The sequence below is a fragment of the Diabrotica virgifera genome, chromosome 7 (genome assembly GCF_917563875.1).
Source record: "Diabrotica virgifera virgifera chromosome 7, PGI_DIABVI_V3a".
Lineage (NCBI taxonomy): Eukaryota > Metazoa > Arthropoda > Insecta > Coleoptera > Chrysomelidae > Diabrotica > Diabrotica virgifera.
Window position 1 is genome coordinate 166,223,351 of NC_065449.1, and position 20,403 is coordinate 166,243,753.

Below are 20,403 nucleotides of genomic sequence, written 5' to 3' on the forward strand. Positions count from 1 at the left end.
TTTTACTAGACGTCATTTTAAATAGAAATGATGGAAGTTTTTTTCCGCTAAAGCAATGCCTATACCTATATCCCCGTGGAAAGAAGTTATGGGGCAAAAAACAAAATTGATATTTTTCGTGTTTTTATCTTGCTTTTCTTTTGAATATAATTTTGTTAAAAGAAAATATTTTTTACTTTGAATGTGATTTTTCGAGATTAAATTTAACCTGGAACAATTTTCCTGTAGACGTGTTTGTACCAAAAGTGCAGAGAACTCACCCTAATTCACCCTGTGCCTAGGGACTAATTCACCCCTTTCTCAAAAACGCATCCCTTTAAATGGTAGCACTTCGCGGTTTTTTCATATCTAGAGGTTTATTGAATATATGAAATAATAAAACCCCGTTAACGTTGTAGTTCCTTTCTAAAATACACAATCAATAGCATACAGGGTGAGTCATGAGGAACTGTACATACTCCTACCTCGTATAGAGGCCCCTATGGGGAATAACAAATGTCCATTAAAAAGTGTCTGCTCCCATTGTTTAATAATATACAGGGCGAGTTTCGCATTTTGACAGAAAATTTTATTCGTCATAATTTTTGAACGGTCAGATCGATGTGTCTCTTATTTGGATCAATCGTTACACTATTGCCACCTAATCAACTGATTTATTCAAACTAGAAAAAATCAGGTCCGGCTTTAAAAAAATTAGTTCGTTTTGGTCTTAGAAAAAATTTCACCCTGTATAAGCTTTTTGAAAACTCTAATATGAATTTTACAAATTAGACAAATAGGCAATTAAAATAACATATTTATTTTTTTCCGCACACGATTGCTTAATTTTTTATAAAAAAATTTAATTTGATTATGAATTAAAAGTTTGGTAAAGTGAACCATAGATTTAACAAAATTAACTTTTATTACCAAAGTTAATTTTTTTTGAACAAATATTTAATTTATGTTATCACCAATCAACTGATTTATTCAAACAAGAAAAAAATCAGGCCCGGATTTAAAAAAAAGTTCGTTTTGGTCTTAGAAAAAATTTCACCCTGTATACGCTTTTTGAAAACTCTAATATGATTTTTACAAATTAGACAAATAGGCAATGAAAACGGCATATTTATTTTTTTCCCTACACGATTACTTAATTTTTTATAAAAATAAATCAAATTTGACTAAAGTTTGATAAAGTGAACCATATATTAAAATAAAAACAACTTTTATTACAAAAATGAATTTTGTTTGAACAAATATTTAAATTATGTTATCACCCAATCAACTGATTTATTCAAACTAGAAAAAAATCAGGCCCGGATTTAAAAAATTAGTGTGTTTGGGTCTTAGGAAAAATTTCACCTTGTATACGTTTTTTGAAAACTCTAATATGAATTTTACAAATAAGACAAATAGGCAATTAAAATGGCATATTTATTTTTTCCCCACACGATTACTTATTTTTTTATTAAAAAATCAAATTTGACTATGCATAAAAAGTTTGGCAAAGTTTTTGCATAGATTTAAAAAAATTAACTTTTTTTACAAAAATTAATTTACAAAAACAACGTTTTCCTTAAAATTAAAAGTTTTACCATTTTTTTTTTCTATAACACGTCTACATCTAAAACTTCCCATAACGCTTCTTTTGGACTCTATAGTTTAACATAGACGTGATCAAATTGATAAATTTTAAATTTTTCCACCTAATTTTTGCGATTTACAAGTTTGCAACTTTTACAAGAAGACTGAAAGTCTACTTACAACAATTTTCATAGTCTTCACAATGGTAAGAGGTATGTGCTGTAAAAATTTCAGAAAAAAAAATATTAAAATGGAACAGAGTCGTAGCGAGTTAAACCGTGAGTTCATTTTTTTTTCATTTTTAGGTTAAAATTACGATTTTGACAAATTTATTTTTTAATAAAAAATTAAGTAATCGTGTGGGGAAAAAATAAATATGCCATTTTAATTGCCTATTTGTCTTATTTGTAAAATTCATATTAGAGTTTTCAAAAAGCGTATACAGGGTGAAATTTTTTTTAAGACCATGTAACGTTACAAACGTCACATCTTTGATATTTCATTTTTAAATAATTATTTTACCTTATTTTCTTTAATATTTCATTAATAATTATCTTCTTCTATTTGGTTTACCCATTTCCCCCTTTAAAAATTGGTTGGCGCTCTTTTATTAACCTCTTTTATTATCCTCTTTGATTATCATTTTATTATCCTTTTTTATTATCTTTTATTTACTATATCTCTTTTCATTTAAATCAACATACTGAACGTACCCTGTATACATTCTTACTCCGTAAGTATCTGTCTCAATTCGGAACATGCCCGCCACCTATATCGCACTGTCATGAAAGTGTCACTTCATACTTCATCCCCACAGCAGAACCCCACATAGCAATGTAACAGGTATATTCAAGGTCAACGCACGTTTGCTAGTTCGCTCCCTGTCACGGGATGGCGATACTAGTCTCATTTCTGCAGATTTCTGCACGTTGTTCGTTCGCTCGTTCTGTCACCACTGTCACTTTCGTTTCGTTGTGTTTTCATTTCCTTGAGAAAAATACGACGCCATATTTATTTGTTTTATTTTTTAATAAATAGCGTTTAAATAGTGCATCCAACAACAAAAAGTGTAGTGAATTACATCAGTTGTGTTTTATTCCAAATGTATACCATTTTGGTGTGGTTTAAACTGATGAATAAATAATATTGTGTAAATATATATTATGTGTAATAAGGTAGTTTTGTTTTAAGTTTTTACATTGATAATTGATAACAAACATATTTTATGAACATACCTACATATAAACATTTTTATAAATAAAGATTGTATTCTATGTTGTATTCTTTAATTTTTTAACCACTTTGGCATTTTAATGTAATGGAAAATAAATGTAACCTCAAAATAACACAAGAAAATCCAAATAGTATACGAATTATAAACGGTGATTGATACATACAGGTATATTTTTATCAATCAACGATATAAATATTATCGTATAGGATAAGGATTTTGTTTTCTTTTGTTATTTTAAGGTTATATTGATTATCCTTTACATTAAAATGAGTTCTCAATCCCAGTTAATTTTACAGGTCTTTTGAATATACCGCCATATGGCATATAGTTACGCTCCCGACCACTGCCTGATGCGACAATCGTCGTTTCACTCATTAACACGGAACTTGCATTGCTATGTGGAGGGTGTGCTCTGTTCTCTGTTCATCCCTACCAGAAGACACAAACTGGAAGGGAAAAATTAATCCTTAAAAAGGCATGTAATTCCAAAATTAAATCATTTTCGTTTCATCAAATCATCTCTTGGGGTAAGAATAACATTATATTATAATTATATTTCTCCATCTAACAGTTTTTATATTGTTTTTTTTATCTAACCTTCAAATGTTCAACAATGTGTTTAATTTCTATATTTCTTTTCATCTATTAATATGCACGTTTAGTAATCAAAATTTTAACTATTCTCCTCATCTTAATTCTATGTAATTTAACCTTGCCAATTACTATTTCTGAATACTATTTGGCAAAGGTACAATTTGGTTTTCTTCTTGATTGTTGATATGTGTTTTACTGTTACAGTTTTTGGAATAAAATCTACTTTCTCCTTTCGGGAGCATGAAGCCCATCGCCGGCGATGCATCAGATGGCTGACAACCTAACATCTTTAGACAGACAACAGCACCCAACATCATAGACATCACCAAGCCCCTAGCTGCAGCGACCTAGGGCCATAACACCTGCCCAGGTCTACAAGTCGACAGCAGTACCATACGACATCAAGAAGATACCATCAGCTACCAAAAGCCATAAGTATAATCCAGAATTGTTAGTTTTTGGCAAGAATTTGAATACATTTGTTAATGCAATTTACTAAGTCATTTTATTTATTATATCTTTATGAACAATAAACATGATTGGTTAAAATATATTGTTTTGTTTGCTACCATTCTAAATTTTCAGAGTTCATATCTAAGGTTAGGACAAGACGAACACACACCTGAGTGACTGAGCTAAGCTGAGGGTGTAACGATGGCTATCTTAGTTGATTGGGGTAATATTTTCGAATATTGTTTCAATTAGCTGGGTAGTTCATCGCTTACTCGTTTCAACCAAAACGAACTAATTTTTTAAATCCGGACCTGATTTTTCTCTAGTTTGAATAAAGCAGTTGATTGGATGGTAACATAAATAGCTTATTTGTGCAAAAACAATTAATTTTTGTAATAAAAGTTATTTTTTTTTAAATACATGGTTCACTTTACCAAACTTTTAATTCATAGTGAAATTTGATTTTTTTATAAAAAATTAAGTAATCGTGTGCGGAAAAAAATAAATATGCCAGTTTAATTACCTATTTGTCTAATTTGTAAAATTCATATTAGAGTTTTCAAAAAGCGTATACAGGGTGAAATTTTTTCTAAGGCCCAAAACGAACTAATTTTTTTAAAGCCGGACCTGCTTTTTTTCTAGTTTGAATAAATTAGTTGATTAGGTGGTAATAGTGTAACGATTGGCCAAAATAAGAGACACATCGATCTGACCGTTCAAAAATTATGACGAATACAAATTTCTGTCAAAATGCGAAACTCGCCCTGTATATTATTAAACAATGGGAGCAGACACTTTTTAATGGTCATTTCTTATTCCCCATAGGATCCTCTATACGAGGTAGGAGTATGTACAGTTCCTCATGACTCACCCTGTATAATTCAAAATACAATTTACTACTCTTAGAACTCAGAAAAACATGTTTATTTCACAAATGAACACAAGATATACCTCTAATATAAGTATAACTCTAGCTCTGAATTATAAGAAAGTTTATCTCGTAATAATTAAAGTATGATTCTGAAACCGTTTTCGGAGTTAACAATTTTTACACCATCGTCATGGATATATTAATCTATAAAAGTCCATTCTACAGTGATGATCAATATAATGAATACTTTTATTAGTATGTCGCGGAAAGATACCAACAGTTTGTTATTACTTAATAAATTTAAAGCATTGTGCTTAAACATTTAACAGACTGTAAAATACATTATATAAATTTCTTTAAAATAATTCCTGCCATATTGAGAACAAAAATTCATACACACTGAATGACTGACTAAAAAAAATTACTCTATAATAAGTCTTCTCATAGGAGAAAGCCTCTTCCATATTTATAAACTTCATCGTAAAATGGTGTAAGGTTTATTTCCATTTTATAGATAATAGAAAATTAAACTTACAGAGACTTGATACATGATCAATTTAGTTACAAAGTTAGGTACTTTATTATACCTTAGTAATACCTTACAAACTTTTCTAATAAAGAAACTATACGTATGCATTAAAGCAAGTTGGGTTTAAAGTAGCTTATCAGTATATGGAAGAAGAAAAAGTATCGAAAAGCTAATAAAAGAGCTTTTGCGATTAAGACCCTGGGAAACGTTAAAGAAATTGATTCTTGGTGCAGGGAGAAGTGGACCACAATGGGACTAAGTTGCTCAATAATACGAGAAAATTGTTCCTTTCTTACAAAAATGATGTCAATGTTGTAAACCGGTTTTACTAGAGTGAGAATATTCTGACAATAACTACAATAATTTTATTCTCTCAGAAGACGTGTATTGCCATTAATGAAAAATAAACATGTCAATTAATTAATTAAGATTAACGTTTTAATTAATTATAACTAATACACGTTAATTACAAATATCCAGAATCAAACAGATTAAATCCACGCTAATTAATTGAAATTATATTGCTTACCTCAGAAATCAGTAAACATTATAATAAATAATAAGATCCCTACTAAATCTCTATAGGCCTGGATCCCGCATACCAAAAAAAAGTTGATTAATAGCAAGCTTAAAATTTGTGAACAGCTTAACGGTGTCTAGTCGGACAAACTTTGATGCACGGGAATACTCCAAAAGGGAAATTTTACCTATGAAACAGGTTACAGGTTTTGAACGTCAAACTACGCAAACGTCCCATGTATTTTGTCGGACAGAACATCATCATTCTCTTTGCCTTATCCCTATGCGGGGTAGGCTTCCCAAATTGCATTTATCCACACAATTCTGTCTTGGGTCATATCAACGTTAATCCCCTTTACCAACATGTCCTGCCTGATCGTCTCCCCCAGGTCTTCTTTGCTCTTCCTCCCCTACTCCTTCCAGGAATCTGCACTTCAGCTATTCTTCGTATTGGGTGATTAACCTCTCGACGTTGAACATGACCAAACCATCTTAACCTATGCTCTCTCATTTTGGCATCAATTGGTGCCACACCTAGACTTCCCCTAATATACTCATTTCTAATTTTATCCTTCTTTGTCACTCCACTCATCCATCTAAGCATTCTCATTTCCGCCACATGCATTCGTTGTTCCTCTTTCTTTTTCACTGCCCAACATTCAGTTCCGTACATCATAGCCGGTCTTATGGCTGTTTTATAGAATTTTCCCTTCAGCTTCATTGGAATTTTTCTGTCACACAACACACCACTCGCTTCTTTCCACTTCATCCATCCAGCCCTAATTCTACTGCATGCATCTTTATCTATTTCTCCATTACTCTGTAATACCGAACCTAGGTACTTAAAACTATTGCTTTCCATAATAATTTCACCATCCAAAAATACCATTTTATTTGTAGTAACTCCATCTTTAAATGAACATTCCAAATACTCTGTTTTTGTCTTAATAAGTTTTAAACCTTTTTCCTCCAGAGCTTGTCTCCACTGTTCCAGTCTTTGCTCTAAGTCTCTTTCACTATTTCCTACTAACACGACATCATCAGCATACATTAAGCACCATGGAATGTTACCCTGTAGTTTCGCTGTTATATGGTCCAAAACTAATGAGAATAAATACGGACTAAGCACTAAGACAGAACACTTTGGACTAAGCACTTTGTCGGACAGAACATCCAATTGATTTGTTACCCTTTCATTAAACTCTCATGCAAAAATCAGACTGCTATTACTAACTAACATGATTACTGTCATTTGACATGGTCTTCGTGTTGCACTCATTAAAATGCCCAGTTATTGATAAACACCAGCCTTATTTTTGCATGAGTGTTTAATGAAATGGTAACAAATCAATTGGAAGTTCTGTCCGACAAAATACATGAAACGTTTTTGTAGTCTGACGTTCCAAATTTTTAACGTGTTCCACAATTAAAACTTCCCCTGTTCCAGTTTTCCCCTACATCAAAGTTTGTTCGACTAGACACCGTTAAGCTATTAACAAATTTTCAGCTTGCTATTAATCAACTTTTTTTGTACGCGGGATCCAGGTCTACTAGTGTATGCGCCAAATAGAAGTCACCGTGGTCTATTCAATTCTAATGGGTAAACTATACCATTTATTATGGATTTTTGGCTGTTGATTACGAATTTCGAGCATCCGAGTGACCAAAAAATTGGTATAACCAATTTAATTGTTTATAAATTGTTTATAAGGCTCTGGCTCATAAACTAAAAGAGATACAAAAAAAATGTCTTATAAAATTTGTTCCTTAATATAATGTACTATTAGACTTTAGAATAAGCATTTTTCCAAGATTTTTTTTTCTCAGAACCTTTATTAAAAATTAACATAAAACTTTTAACATATTAATATCTATCTCTTAGAGAACACAAAAAAATATATCTTTTTTCATTTGTGCATGTACACTTATATTGAAGAGGGCGCCAAAGTCCAGGTCTCGAAAAAAAGTAGTTCCGATGGCGGACAGTTAATCTCAGGATTGGGATCTATGAAGCAAAAGAATCGTACGTCATTTGAATAAGGAAGGCATCTTGCGTGACAATTTACCACCGTTAGTGAAAAATTCCTCAAAAAAATTTGATTTTATGGAAATTTGAAAAAATTTTGTGAAAAAATCGCCCGTTTTCCTTCAGTTTTTTATGGTTAAAATTATTTATTTTTTATTTTTTGGTCAAATTGTGGTAAATTGTCACGATTATTTTTTTCACCGGTCAAATTCTGACGTTTTTGCTTTTTCAGCCAATCACCACGCGTCGTTCTAGCCAATAATTGAGTGTAATACTGATAAAACAGCCTCTTCCTTGATAAAACAGTCTCTTCCCTGATAAAACTTAAGGTACCCTAAATTTCACATAATACGTACATACCTGTGTTTACTAACTTAATTTATGAACAGCCCTGGTACATAGATATTTTAAAAACACTAACCACGATATACTCAGATTTTCTACATAAAATAAATAAATAAATAAATACATAAACAGTTTTTTATATATTAACAATATAATAAATAAATTGGTTCATTTTTAAATCATAAAATAATTTATCTATAACCTACTTAAGACATTGATCCTAGTTGTCTTAGAAATATTTCACAGATGCCCGTATTTACTAATAATACATATTGGTTCACAAAATAATCTTTTCAAATACCACTCGTCCTCTAAATTTTGGTTGATAAATTTTTTCGTTTTCATACTTAAACTTCTTTATTTAGGGTAAAATCACTCAAACAAACTGAAATGGATAAAATCACTCGTCCTTCGGACTCGTGATTTTATCATTCGGTTTGTTTTCGTAATTTTACCAAATAATGAAGTTTTCGTGATAACAAAAAAATTTATCGATAAAAGTTAGGGGACTCGTGGTATTACCTTTGATAAAACCTTCCTTTTTCAAATGCTGTATGATTTTTTTGTTTCAGATATCCCAATCCTGAGATTAACTGTCCGCCATCGTTTTTCGACGCCCCGAGGTTTGCGCCCTCTACAATATTAGTGTGCGTGCATAAATGAAGAAAAATATATTTTTTTGTACTCTCTAAGAGTTATATATTAATATGTAAAAAGTTTCATGTCCATTTTAATAAAGGTTCTAAGAAAAAAATTTTTGAAATCATTATTTTTGGTCTTCTAAAGTGTACTAGTACCTTAATAAAAAACAAAGAAGATAGCGTTTACTATACTTAAATCCAACGCTTATAACTCAAGATATTGTAAAATTAGTGCATAGTGCATATTGCAAATTGAAAAATAAGTATTTTTGAAACGTTTCGATCGCAACTCGGCTTCTACGCAAGAAAATCAGCTATGCAAGGTCTTTTTTTAAAGCTAAATTTAGGGACTTCCACACAAAGTTCGTTAGTGGACTATATCTTTCTTTGTGGTTAAGTTATACCCGTTTGAAGTTATAATTTTCTTAAAAAAATGTACGTTAATTGGTTTATAAAGGTTTTAAGCAAATTTAAACAATAAACATTTATACTTTAATTAATATTAATGATAGAAAACCTCAAAGAGAACATATTGAGCTTAGTTAAATATTGCAAAAGGTTTATTTTTGGCCACGATATCGATATTATAATAGCACGCTCTGAGGCGCAAGATCGGGTCATAGCGTAGAGGTTCACGTGCTAACCTCTCGATACAAAGAATCCTAATATTTAGTATATATATAAGTTATCTTCATTTTTCATTTCTGAAGATCCTAATACAGTTTTTTTCCTATAATTCTCATTAACTAAATCATCATGCAGTACATCGTATCGCCTTTCATTTTATTTACTTTTTCGTCGATTTTTTGTACTAAATGAAAAAAAAACACATGAAAAACTAACATTTCAGGAATATGATTAAAAGAAAGTTGATCTTATTTATAAATGCTATTTTTACTAATATTTTCTTTTATGCATGTGCATCGAGGTGTACAGGGAATCTCAGCTTTTTTACATATCCATAAGATTTTAGAGCAATTTTTACAGTTATATTGTGGTACTAAGTTTGTTCCTGTGAAGGCATTAAAATTAAAACTTTTGGGGCTTCAAAGTCTCATTATCTATATTATGATATCCATATATAAGTGGATCGAGTGATTTTGCAGCATCATTATTGCATATAAAACGAGCATTTTATGTGGCGGCGTACACGGAATTGACGTGCCTTGATAATGCTGATGCCCCAAAAAGTTTTAATTTTAATGCTTCCAAGAACCGACTTAGTACAACCATGTAACTGTAAAAATTTCTCTAAAATATTGTGTACATAGATGTCAATTAGCTGATATTTCCTATATATATCGATGCAGATGCATGAAAGAAAAAGTATATAAAAATAATACCAATAAATAAGAACAACTTCCTTTTTACTTATATTTCTGAAATCTTAGTTTTACATGTTTTTTACAAGAAAGTAAAGAAAGAAAGATAATAGAATGAACGATGATACGAGGTCCTGTATGATGATTTAAATAAAAGAACTATATGATGAAATTGTATTAGAATCTTCAAAAATAAAGAATAAAGATAAGGTATACATAATATATTATAAATAATTATAATTTGTATCGAGAGGCTAGCGCGAGAATATTTTCCCTGTAAGCCGATTTAGCTCCTCAGAGCGCGCTCTTAAAATATCGATATCTTGGTCAAAAATAAACCTACCAACATTTTTTTAAGCTCCCAATATTCTCTTTGAGCTATTCTATCATTAATGTTAATTAAAGTATAAATGTTGAATGCCTAAATTTGCTATAAATGCTTATAAACAAATTAATGTACATTTTTTTAAGAAAATTATAATATCAAACAGGTATATAAAATAATTTTTCTACAACCGTGTTAAAAATGCATTATTGGAGTGCTACTTAACTCCATACGAGCGTTAAAAATGCTACTTTAAGGCACTAGCGCTTTAAAATTTTTAAGGCACTGCAGTTCGTATTAACCGTATAGGCAATTTTGATGTAATGTCAAAAAAATATAAAAATGGGATGTCAGTCAAGTTCAAGTAAAAGTTTTTGTAGATATTGTCCTGTAATTACGTTTGTAGAAAAAATATTGTATGATATGCGTGTTGAAAAGTACAATTTTAAGGCACTCATGTGAATTGCAGAACTCGCTTCGCTCATTCTGCAAACTTTCACATGCGTGCCTTAAACGTGTACTTTTAACACTTGTATCATAAATAACTATTAACAAAATTTATTTGAATCTCTGTGAATTAGGCTTTAAAACAAGGTATCGCATGCTCATTCGCATGCGTCGAGTGACGATCGAAAAAACTTCGAATAATACTTATTTTGCAATTTGCAATTTACACTATGAATTAATTTCACAATATCTTGAGTTTTATTCGTTGGATTCAAATATATTAAACGGTATTTTCCTTATTTTTTATAAAGTAAAAAAAATTATTAAAAAAATTTTTGTTATCTCTTTTAGTTTATGAGCCAGAGCCTTCTAAACAATTTACAAGGTAAATAAACAATTTTAATTGTATAAACAATTTAATTTAATTGTATAAACAATTAAATTGTTTATAACAATTTTTTTACCAATTGGATCGAAATCTACCCTCGAGATTAGTAATTAGCAGCCAACAATTCATAAGAAATCGTTGAGTTTGCCCATCAGAATTAAAAAGACCCGGTGACCTAACTGGCCTAATGGACCTAATGGACCTAATGGACCTAACTGACCTAATGATCGGTCATATTACCCGTATGCGCGCCAATGGTGAATATAAAATTGGTATGATAGGGGTACATTTACAGGGTACAAGGTTTCTCCCCATGTGATTTTCTGACGCGCTCGTGTAACCCGCAAAATTTCTGCGTGGGTGTCTCTACCATAACGGAATATTCATTGCTGTTGCTGTTACCTAATAAACTACTTTTAGGCTTAATAATGGGCCCTCGCAATGAGTGCTTGTTTATTGAGAACGCAGCTTATTAATTAAAAATACAAACTTAATTCACAATGAACAAACAGATATTGGAAGGCCTCCATTATTAAGCCTAATGGTAATTTAGTAGGTGAGAGCGACAACAATAAATATTCCCCTTGGAGATAGTTGTAAATTATTTGCACAAGTAAATATGTAGTTTGTTTATTGCTTGTCTGTGGGGAAACTGTTATACAGAAAAACACATCAAGTTGACGATATTCTGTGAAACTTAAAAAAACAGTATTGTGTTTTTTGACTTGTTTTAATAATAATTGTTAAATACGTCAAAATAATTGTCAAAGTTAATTTAAATTTGGAAATCTCTCCGAAAAATATTAATTTTTGGCGGATTATTTGATTTATACCGTTCTAATTTAGTTTGTTTAGTTTTGTTAAACTTTTCCTTATTTAGTTTACATTTTGAAAGTGTTCATAAGTTAAACGTTACTTGAAAACTCCTCTATGGAGTCATCTAGTGGAGGCGAACCGCCTGATATTGAGAATTCGATGGATAGTAGCTGTGATTTACAAGATTTAAATGGATTTCTACCCAACCAGCCTCAAAATAAGATAAGTAGTAGTATTAATCTTAACAATATTAATGAAAAACAAAATACTTTAGTAAACTCAGATCAACCAGAAAAAACCAGGCCTGTTTATTTATACGAAAAAATTGATTTAGGACCTTTTTACATTTTCATTGAAAACTCCAGTTTAAATTTTACAGGAAAATTAAACGCTGTTAAAATAGGCGAGATCCTATTTACGTTACATCCAGAAATTGACAATTATATAAAAAAAATTGACTCAATCGGACGCAACCGAGTTAGGGTCTCATTTAAAAATTATAGTAGCGCAAATGCTTTAGTTACTTCCAAATTCCTTATTCAAAAAAATCTGACCGCATACATTCCAAAATTTCAATTGTTTAAACTAGGTGTAGTAAGGGATATAGATTCAGATATATCGGAAGAATATCTTAAAAATAGAATAAAGGAATTTGATCACCATTGCAAATTCTCGGTTGAGTATGTGAAACGAATAACAAGAAAAATAGTAGCAGATGACAAAGTATTATTTAATCCAACAAAATCAGTTATTGTGTCTTTTAAATGCCAGAATATACCAAAGTATGTAGTAATTAATCATGTCTTACACACTGTTGAAAAATACCAGCAAAAGGTAATTATCTGTTACCACTGCTATAGGTATGGGCACATGAGTAAGCAGTGTAAAAGTAATCCTCGCTGTTTTAAGTGTCATGAATCTCACCTTTCCGATTCTTGTTCTTTATCATCGTTTAACAAAAAATGTCTATCCTGTGAAGGTGAACACTTCACTAATGAATGGGAGATATGCCCAGAATTTGATCGCCAAAAGAAAATAAAACATTATATGTCTGAAAACAGCTTATCTTTTAAGGAAACAATTAAACTCTTTCCTAAGATAACTTATGCATCTATAGCAGCCAATAATTCCTCAATAAATTCTCATCAAACTCCAAATATGAATGCACCATCCTCTTCATATTCCTTTACTCAATTGTCCACGTCTCAAACATCTTCCAATCAGTTCGCTCTACCTTCAGTTTCAAATAGATATACAATAATAAAACCACCAAAATACAAACGACCTATCTCTTCCTCACCAGACCAAGTAACAATGGAACATCAAAAAATAATAAAGTTAAACCCCATGTCCAACAGACCTGGTGGTATTATCACCTCTTCTTCGTATCAATCTACATTTAATCCAGAACAAGGATCTAAAATACATGAACCATCAAAAGAATTAACAGAATTAATATCAAATATAGTTACAAGTATTATCTCTAATATAAATCACAAAAATTTTGAAATTCCAGAAAAATCAGTTCTAGTAAATTCAATTCAATCAGTTTTAAGTTCTCTCTTATATAATAATGAATAGATTGGTAATTTGTCAATGGAATTGTAGATCGGCTAACTCTAATAGAGAAAACCTTATCCACCTATTAGAAGACCAGAAAGTTGATATCGCATTATTATCAGAAACTAGATTTAAACCAGAAAAGTATTATAACTTTCACGGGTACAATATTGTCAGAGACGACCGCTTTTCAGTAACTGTTGGCGGTGGCTCAGCAATTTTAATAAATTCAAACCTATATTACGAGGAAGTCACCATGAAAGTAGATTTAATAAACGTCAATAAAGTAGCAATAAAAATAAAGTTTAAGTCATATACTGTCACATTTATATCTATGTATGTTCCCCCAGGAACCAAGTTATTGTTACAACAATGGAACAATTTCATAACATCTATAGAAAGACCATTTATAATAGGAGGTGACCTTAATGCTCACCACATTGCCTGGGGCCTAGACAACCAAACAGATATGAAAGGTAAAATCTTGATGGACTGTATAGACGATAATAATTTAATATTCAAAAATGATGGCTCTCCTACTTTCTTTAGGAACTTCTCGAAATCGGCAATAGACCTGACCATTTGTACTCCTGACTTAAACCACCTGATCACTTGGAAAACACTTCAAGACCTATTTGGTTCAGACCATACACCTATAAGAGTAGAGTTAGAGGATCAACCAACTCATACATATAATCCATATTCACAAAAGTGGAATTTAAAGAATGTCGACTGGAAATTATATGAACAGTATTCGGAAGATGTATTCTCTCAATTTAAAGATATAAATTCTTATGAACAAATTTTGCACAATATAAATACAACTGCATCCTACTGCATCCCCAAATTTAAAATAAAAAAACCGACTTCCAGAGGAAAATACTGGTGGGATTTAGAATGTGAAGAAGCAGTCAGAAGAAGACAGGAAAGTTTTTGTATATTCAAAGAAAATCCAAACCATGAAAACCTACTTAAGTATAAAAAAGATGATGCACATGTCAAGAAGATCACTAAACAAACTAAAAGAAATAGCTGGAGAGATTATGTCGGATCCCTAAATAGGTCAGTCCCTATTAAAGATGTATGGTCAAAAGTTAACCGAATAAAAAATAGAAAAACAAAGAACAAAGTCCCTGTTATTCTGTCGGAAGCTTCGTGGATAGAAGAGTTCCATCAAAATATCACACCGCCGTCTGCAGAATTAGTAATTCCTGATTTACAACTAAATGCTCTGTACGACTATCCAGAACCAATCCGTTTCCTAGTCAAACCATTTTCTGCCACTGAACTAAACTTTGCGTTGAAGAAAAACTCAAATTCAGCACCAGGTGCCGATAATATCCATTACTCGATGCTATCAAATCTTTCAAGAATTGGTAAGGCTGCACTACTAAATATATATAATGAAATTTGGATGCGCCGCATAAAGATTCCTGACGATTGGCACGTTTACACTATTATCCCGGTTTTAAAACCAGGAAAATCATCAAAGAATTGGGATTCTTACCGTCCAATCGGTCTGGCTTCCTGTATACTAAAAACATATGAGAGACTTATTAAAAACCGTCTGGAATTTTGGCTAGAAAAGAACGACCTATTACCAAGAAGTCAGTTTGGTTTTAGAAAAGGTAAATCCACACAAGATAGCCTCTGCCACTTTTTAATAGACATTTATAGTTCCTTTACTTATAAGAAAGCAGTTAGTGCTTTGTTCTTAGATATAAAAGGGGCTTACGACAACGTTAATCTTCACATACTATACGCGAAAATGTTGGAAATAGGAATACCCGAGATAGTAACATGGAACATCATTAACTTATACATTAATCGAGCAGTTCACGTTAGATTAAATGGAGATCAATCTAACTCCCGATACACATCTTTGGGACTACCTCAGGGTAGCATCCTAAGTCCTATATTATATATACTGTATACTGCTGACTTAGAAACTAAACTTCCTCAACACATAAAAATCCTACAGTACGCTGATGATGTTGCGATATATGCAGAAAATAAGTCAATAGATAGATGTAATAACTACCTTAAATCGACATTGAATATTATAAAAAAATGGGCTACCGATAATAACTTAACAATATCAGAGAGTAAATCAACCATTGTTACCTTCACTAAAAAACGATATGTTCCTCAAAGCCATCTACAATTTGATAATACCTTATAAAACTTCAATAAAATTTCTTGGCGTATTTTTAGACTCCAAATTAAATTGGAAAGAACACACAAATTACATATTACGAAGAATGGAAAATGCAATGAATATCATGAAGACTGTAAGTGTCAGTAACTGGGGAGCTGATCCAAACATATCAATATTACTATACAGAAATTTGATAAGATCAATCTTAGACTATGGATCTATTTTTTATGGCTCAGCATCAAACTCTATACTCCAAAAAATCGAGAGGATCAAAAATAAGGCACTTAGGTTATGCACTGGTTATCTTCGTAGCACACCTATATTGGTCATGGAATGTGAGCTTAATGAACCTCCACTTTCATTACGCAGGGAATACCTAAGTGAGAAATTTATAGTTAAAACAGCGGTTAACGATAAACTGCTATTAAATAAAATTGTTCATTTAACCACCTCATACCTAACTCATTATTACTGGGAAAAAAAGAAACTGCTTTTAGTTGTGGAAAGCTTCCTCAACGTTTCTAATTCCATTGGCGACATACACCAAATTGAACAAAGCTCGTCTCGAAAGCTAAATTATGAAGATTATTTATCTCCAGTTAACTGTCATTTAAGTAATATTCGTGCGACAGACTTCCTTACTAAAATAGACCACCTTCAGTGTGTACAAAAAAACTGGGGGAGTTATCAGAAATTATATACGGATGGTTCAAAAATGGAAGGAAAAGTTGGATATGCTATATATTACCCACAAAAAAGTATAAAAATAAACAACAGATTACCTGATAAAATGACAATTTTCACAGCTGAACTCATTGCAATCAAAGAAGCATACAAAATATGTATTAATCAAAAAGAACTCAATTATGTTATATTTACAGACTGCCAAAGCATTGTAAAGACATTGAAATACAATGTACATAATTTTGCAGAAAATTATATCATCAGTGACATCATAGCAATGAACAGTGAAGCTTTGAAATCGGGCAAAAATATAATATTGTGTTGGATAAAAGCACACATTGGTATAAAAAACAACGAAATAGTAGATGATCTGGCTAAAAAAGCAACAACGAAGGAATCCACTCTGCATACTTATCAACTTCCTATGGGAGACATAATTTCTATTATGAGATCTATCAAACGGACGAAATGGCAGGAACAATACAATAATTCAGACAAAGGAAATTATTACAAAAAAATCCAGCCTACACTTCCCATCAAGACATGGTTTAATCAAGTTTCCAACAAAGGCTTTATCAAAACTATTTGTCGAATAAGAAGTAATCACTGTCTGACTCCAGTCTACAAAAGAGAAATAGGACTTGTAGATAATGATGAATGTTTATGTGGAGAGCTAGCTGATCTACAACATATGCTATTAGAATGTCCTTTACATTTTATTGAAATATCAAACTTTTTTGCCAATCTAGTTCAAATTAATGTACAATTTCCTTTTAATCTTATATACCTTTTACAATCAAACAATCTAGATGTTTATAAAATTTTGTACAACCATGTTAATTGTTTAAAATTAAAGCTCTGAGAAAAAAAGAAAAAAAAATAAAAAAAAAAAAAAAAATAATTAAATAAAATAAAAAGTTACTAAGATCTAAACCTCCGCGAGGTTGAATCGGGTTTAGGTCTTAGCGCGATAAAAAAATATACAAAAAAAAAAAAAAAAACTAAAAAAAAAAAAACTAAAAAAAAAAATAAAAAAAAAAAAAAAAAAAAAAAAAAAAAAATAAAAAATGTAATAAAAAAAATGTTAAAAAATATAATAAAAAAAATAATAAAAAAAAACAGAGTAAAAAAAAACAGTAGTACTAATAGTTTTAAATTTAGATACTAAGCATATATTTTGTAAAAGAGAGAATTCAAAACACATTGACTGGCCAGTTGGTTGCTTAAACCAGTGCCAATAAAACATAAACACACACACAATAATAATTGTTAAGTAGCAAAGGACGGTTATTATTACGGGTGAATAGTCAGGTGATAAAAAGTAGTCAGTTGATAAAGATGTAAAATGCGAAGCAAATGAAAATAATATTTCACTGATTTACAGAAATCATTAAAATACAGAAGAGGTAAAAAGTACCTATAGTAATATCATCTGACACAGAAATTATATTACTTAGTTCTTTGAAAAATGGTTCATATAATAAGCTCTTTGAAATAAATACAGACTTTATTCGCTCAGATTAGGGATGATGAAACTATTCGCCCCTTCACTATAAAGGGAATAAGAAAGATGTCTTCAACTGCAGATGAATTATGACTTATTATGACTTAAACATATATCGTGGAAAGCGATTTCGTCTCTACTACTACTAGGCTCTAGATTATGTTCAAAATAAGAGACCTAAAAGCAACTACAACGTTAACGGGGTTTTATTGTTTCAAATTATGGTCAATGGACCCCTATATATGAAAAAACCGGGGACTGCTACCATTTAAAGGGGTGCGTTTTTGAGCAAGGGATAAATTAGTCCATGGGCACAGGGTGCGGTGGGGTGAGTTCTATGCACTTTTGGAACATACACGTCTCCAGAAAAATTGTTCCAGGTTAAATTTACCATAGAAATATCACCTTCTACAGTCAAAAATATTTTTTTTACAAAAGTATATTAAAAAAAAAATAAACAAAAAACACGAAAGAAAGCAATTTTGATTTTGGCCCCATAACTTTTTTCCACGGGGATATAGGTATACGCATTGCTTCACAGAAAAAAACTTCTATCCTTTCTTTTTAAAACGACGTTCGGTAGAAGAATTTAGAATTTATAATTTACGATTTTTTCGAAATGATTTCGATTTTCGATATGATTTTTCAAATTTCGTCATTCACAGCATTTTTACGTCATTTTGCCAATTACTTCGCAATCATTGTTCGGTAACATTTTTCTACGCGGGTTTGGGTATATGCAATGCTACATTTAGTAGGAAGAGATGTGAATTTCTTTTAAAATGGTCCATTATAGAAGGCTGTATGACAATTTTTAAGTAAGATATGGTTTTTCAAATTTTATACTTTTAATGATTTTTGATTTGTTTTACGATTATTTTGTAATTTCTCATTATATTTTTTTTCTTCTACATACCAGATATGCTTTTTTAGTGTGACATATACACATACAATCTGTATCACCCAGTTGCAACCATATGGAAAACTGTTTTATTATTAACTTTATGAAAAAAATTATTCTTCATAAAATGCTCTGCATAGCCTAAAACCTAATATGCAATCATCAGATATCAAATTTAATCAATAGTATACGAGAGATGTTAAAAAATATGAATTTCGCTCAAGATTAAAGTACCTTTATAATAAATATATTTCACAATATGGAAAAGTGTGCTTAAGAAAATATGTTCTAATATGCAATTATATTGTTCTCGTTAAAAAAAAATTCAAAATTTTTCTCAAATTACGGATACCTTTGGATATCCTACGTATATCTTGTTTAAAATAGTCCTAGAATTCTTGACAATAGGTACACCATTTTAAAGTAAAGGAAATATACTCTGGGCTAATTAGCAAAATACAAGGAAAAGTTATTTACCAGCAATTTTATTGCTGGAATCGAATCTTATTATTGTATGTATTAATAATATAGATATGCAAAGTCCGCAGATAATGTGCTACTTTTTTTATAAACAAAATGGCGCCCGACAATCGTGTTTTTTCAATTGTTGCTTTATAACTCCAAAGATTTTAACTTTAGACCATAAACACCCAAATAAAAATTCACCGCAATTAAATTCTGCATAGAGACGTGTTTTTTCCGATTTACTTCGACGAAAACTTTCCCCGGAAAAAGCGGGTTTTATCAACAAATTCTTTAATTTTCAACTAAACTTTTAGATAAGTAGTTAATCAATAATTAAATAAATTGGTAACTTAAAAGCCCTTTCCGTATATATTATAATTTCAGGAGTCTATGGAAATTGAATGAACAGTTTAGCAACAATTAAAATGTTAATTAAAAATTTACGGTCGCTATAATAACGACAATAATTATGATGTATAAGAATAACTATGATTTTTTCATAAAAAGACACTATACCTATCTAATATACTTTACCGAATTGAAATTGGACTATTTAAGCGGCCTCAGGAATATTTTAAAATTATAAACAATTTTTTGGTTTATAAACAAATAGAATATCTCGGGAAATATTAAACTAAATTAAATTGTGAAAACGGTATTCGAAAGGCAGAGGCAGGACGCTTCTTTTAAAAGGAAAAACGTTTAATTATGACGAGCGGTTCCTGAGATACAACTGGTCAAAGTTGACCGGAATTTACGGCAAAGATATAAATAACAGGATCAAAATTTTCAAACCATCACCTTGTTATTTTTGTCCTCTTTCTCCACACTAAATTTCATATCTTTAAAATCCTCATAACTATAATATTATAATAAAAACTATCGATAATACGTGTGAAAATTGCCAAAAATAGCAAAATTCCAATCAAAAATTAGGTTGGAGAAAATGTAACCCTCAAAGTTCAAAATCGGTATACGTTAACAAAATGCATTTTCTCGGCTTCCCATGGAGCAATTTCCTTCATTCTTTTTTTGTTCCCTAATAACTCGAGTAG

The 20,403-nt window shown here is 30.8% G+C and overlaps 1 protein-coding gene across 1 annotated transcript in view; it reads right to left on the reverse strand.

The window, feature by feature from the left end:
- Positions 1-3,194: 3,194 nt before the first annotated feature.
- LOC126888662 (uncharacterized) overlaps positions 3,195-20,403 on the reverse strand; it is a 102,171-nt gene continuing 84,962 nt past the window's right edge. The window contains exons 3-4 of the mRNA XM_050657024.1: positions 6,180-6,631; positions 3,195-3,246 (exon numbers count right to left, since the gene is read on the reverse strand). Coding sequence (XP_050512981.1) covers positions 3,195-3,246; positions 6,180-6,631 — 504 coding nt within the window. The remainder of the gene's footprint in view (positions 3,247-6,179; positions 6,632-20,403) is intronic.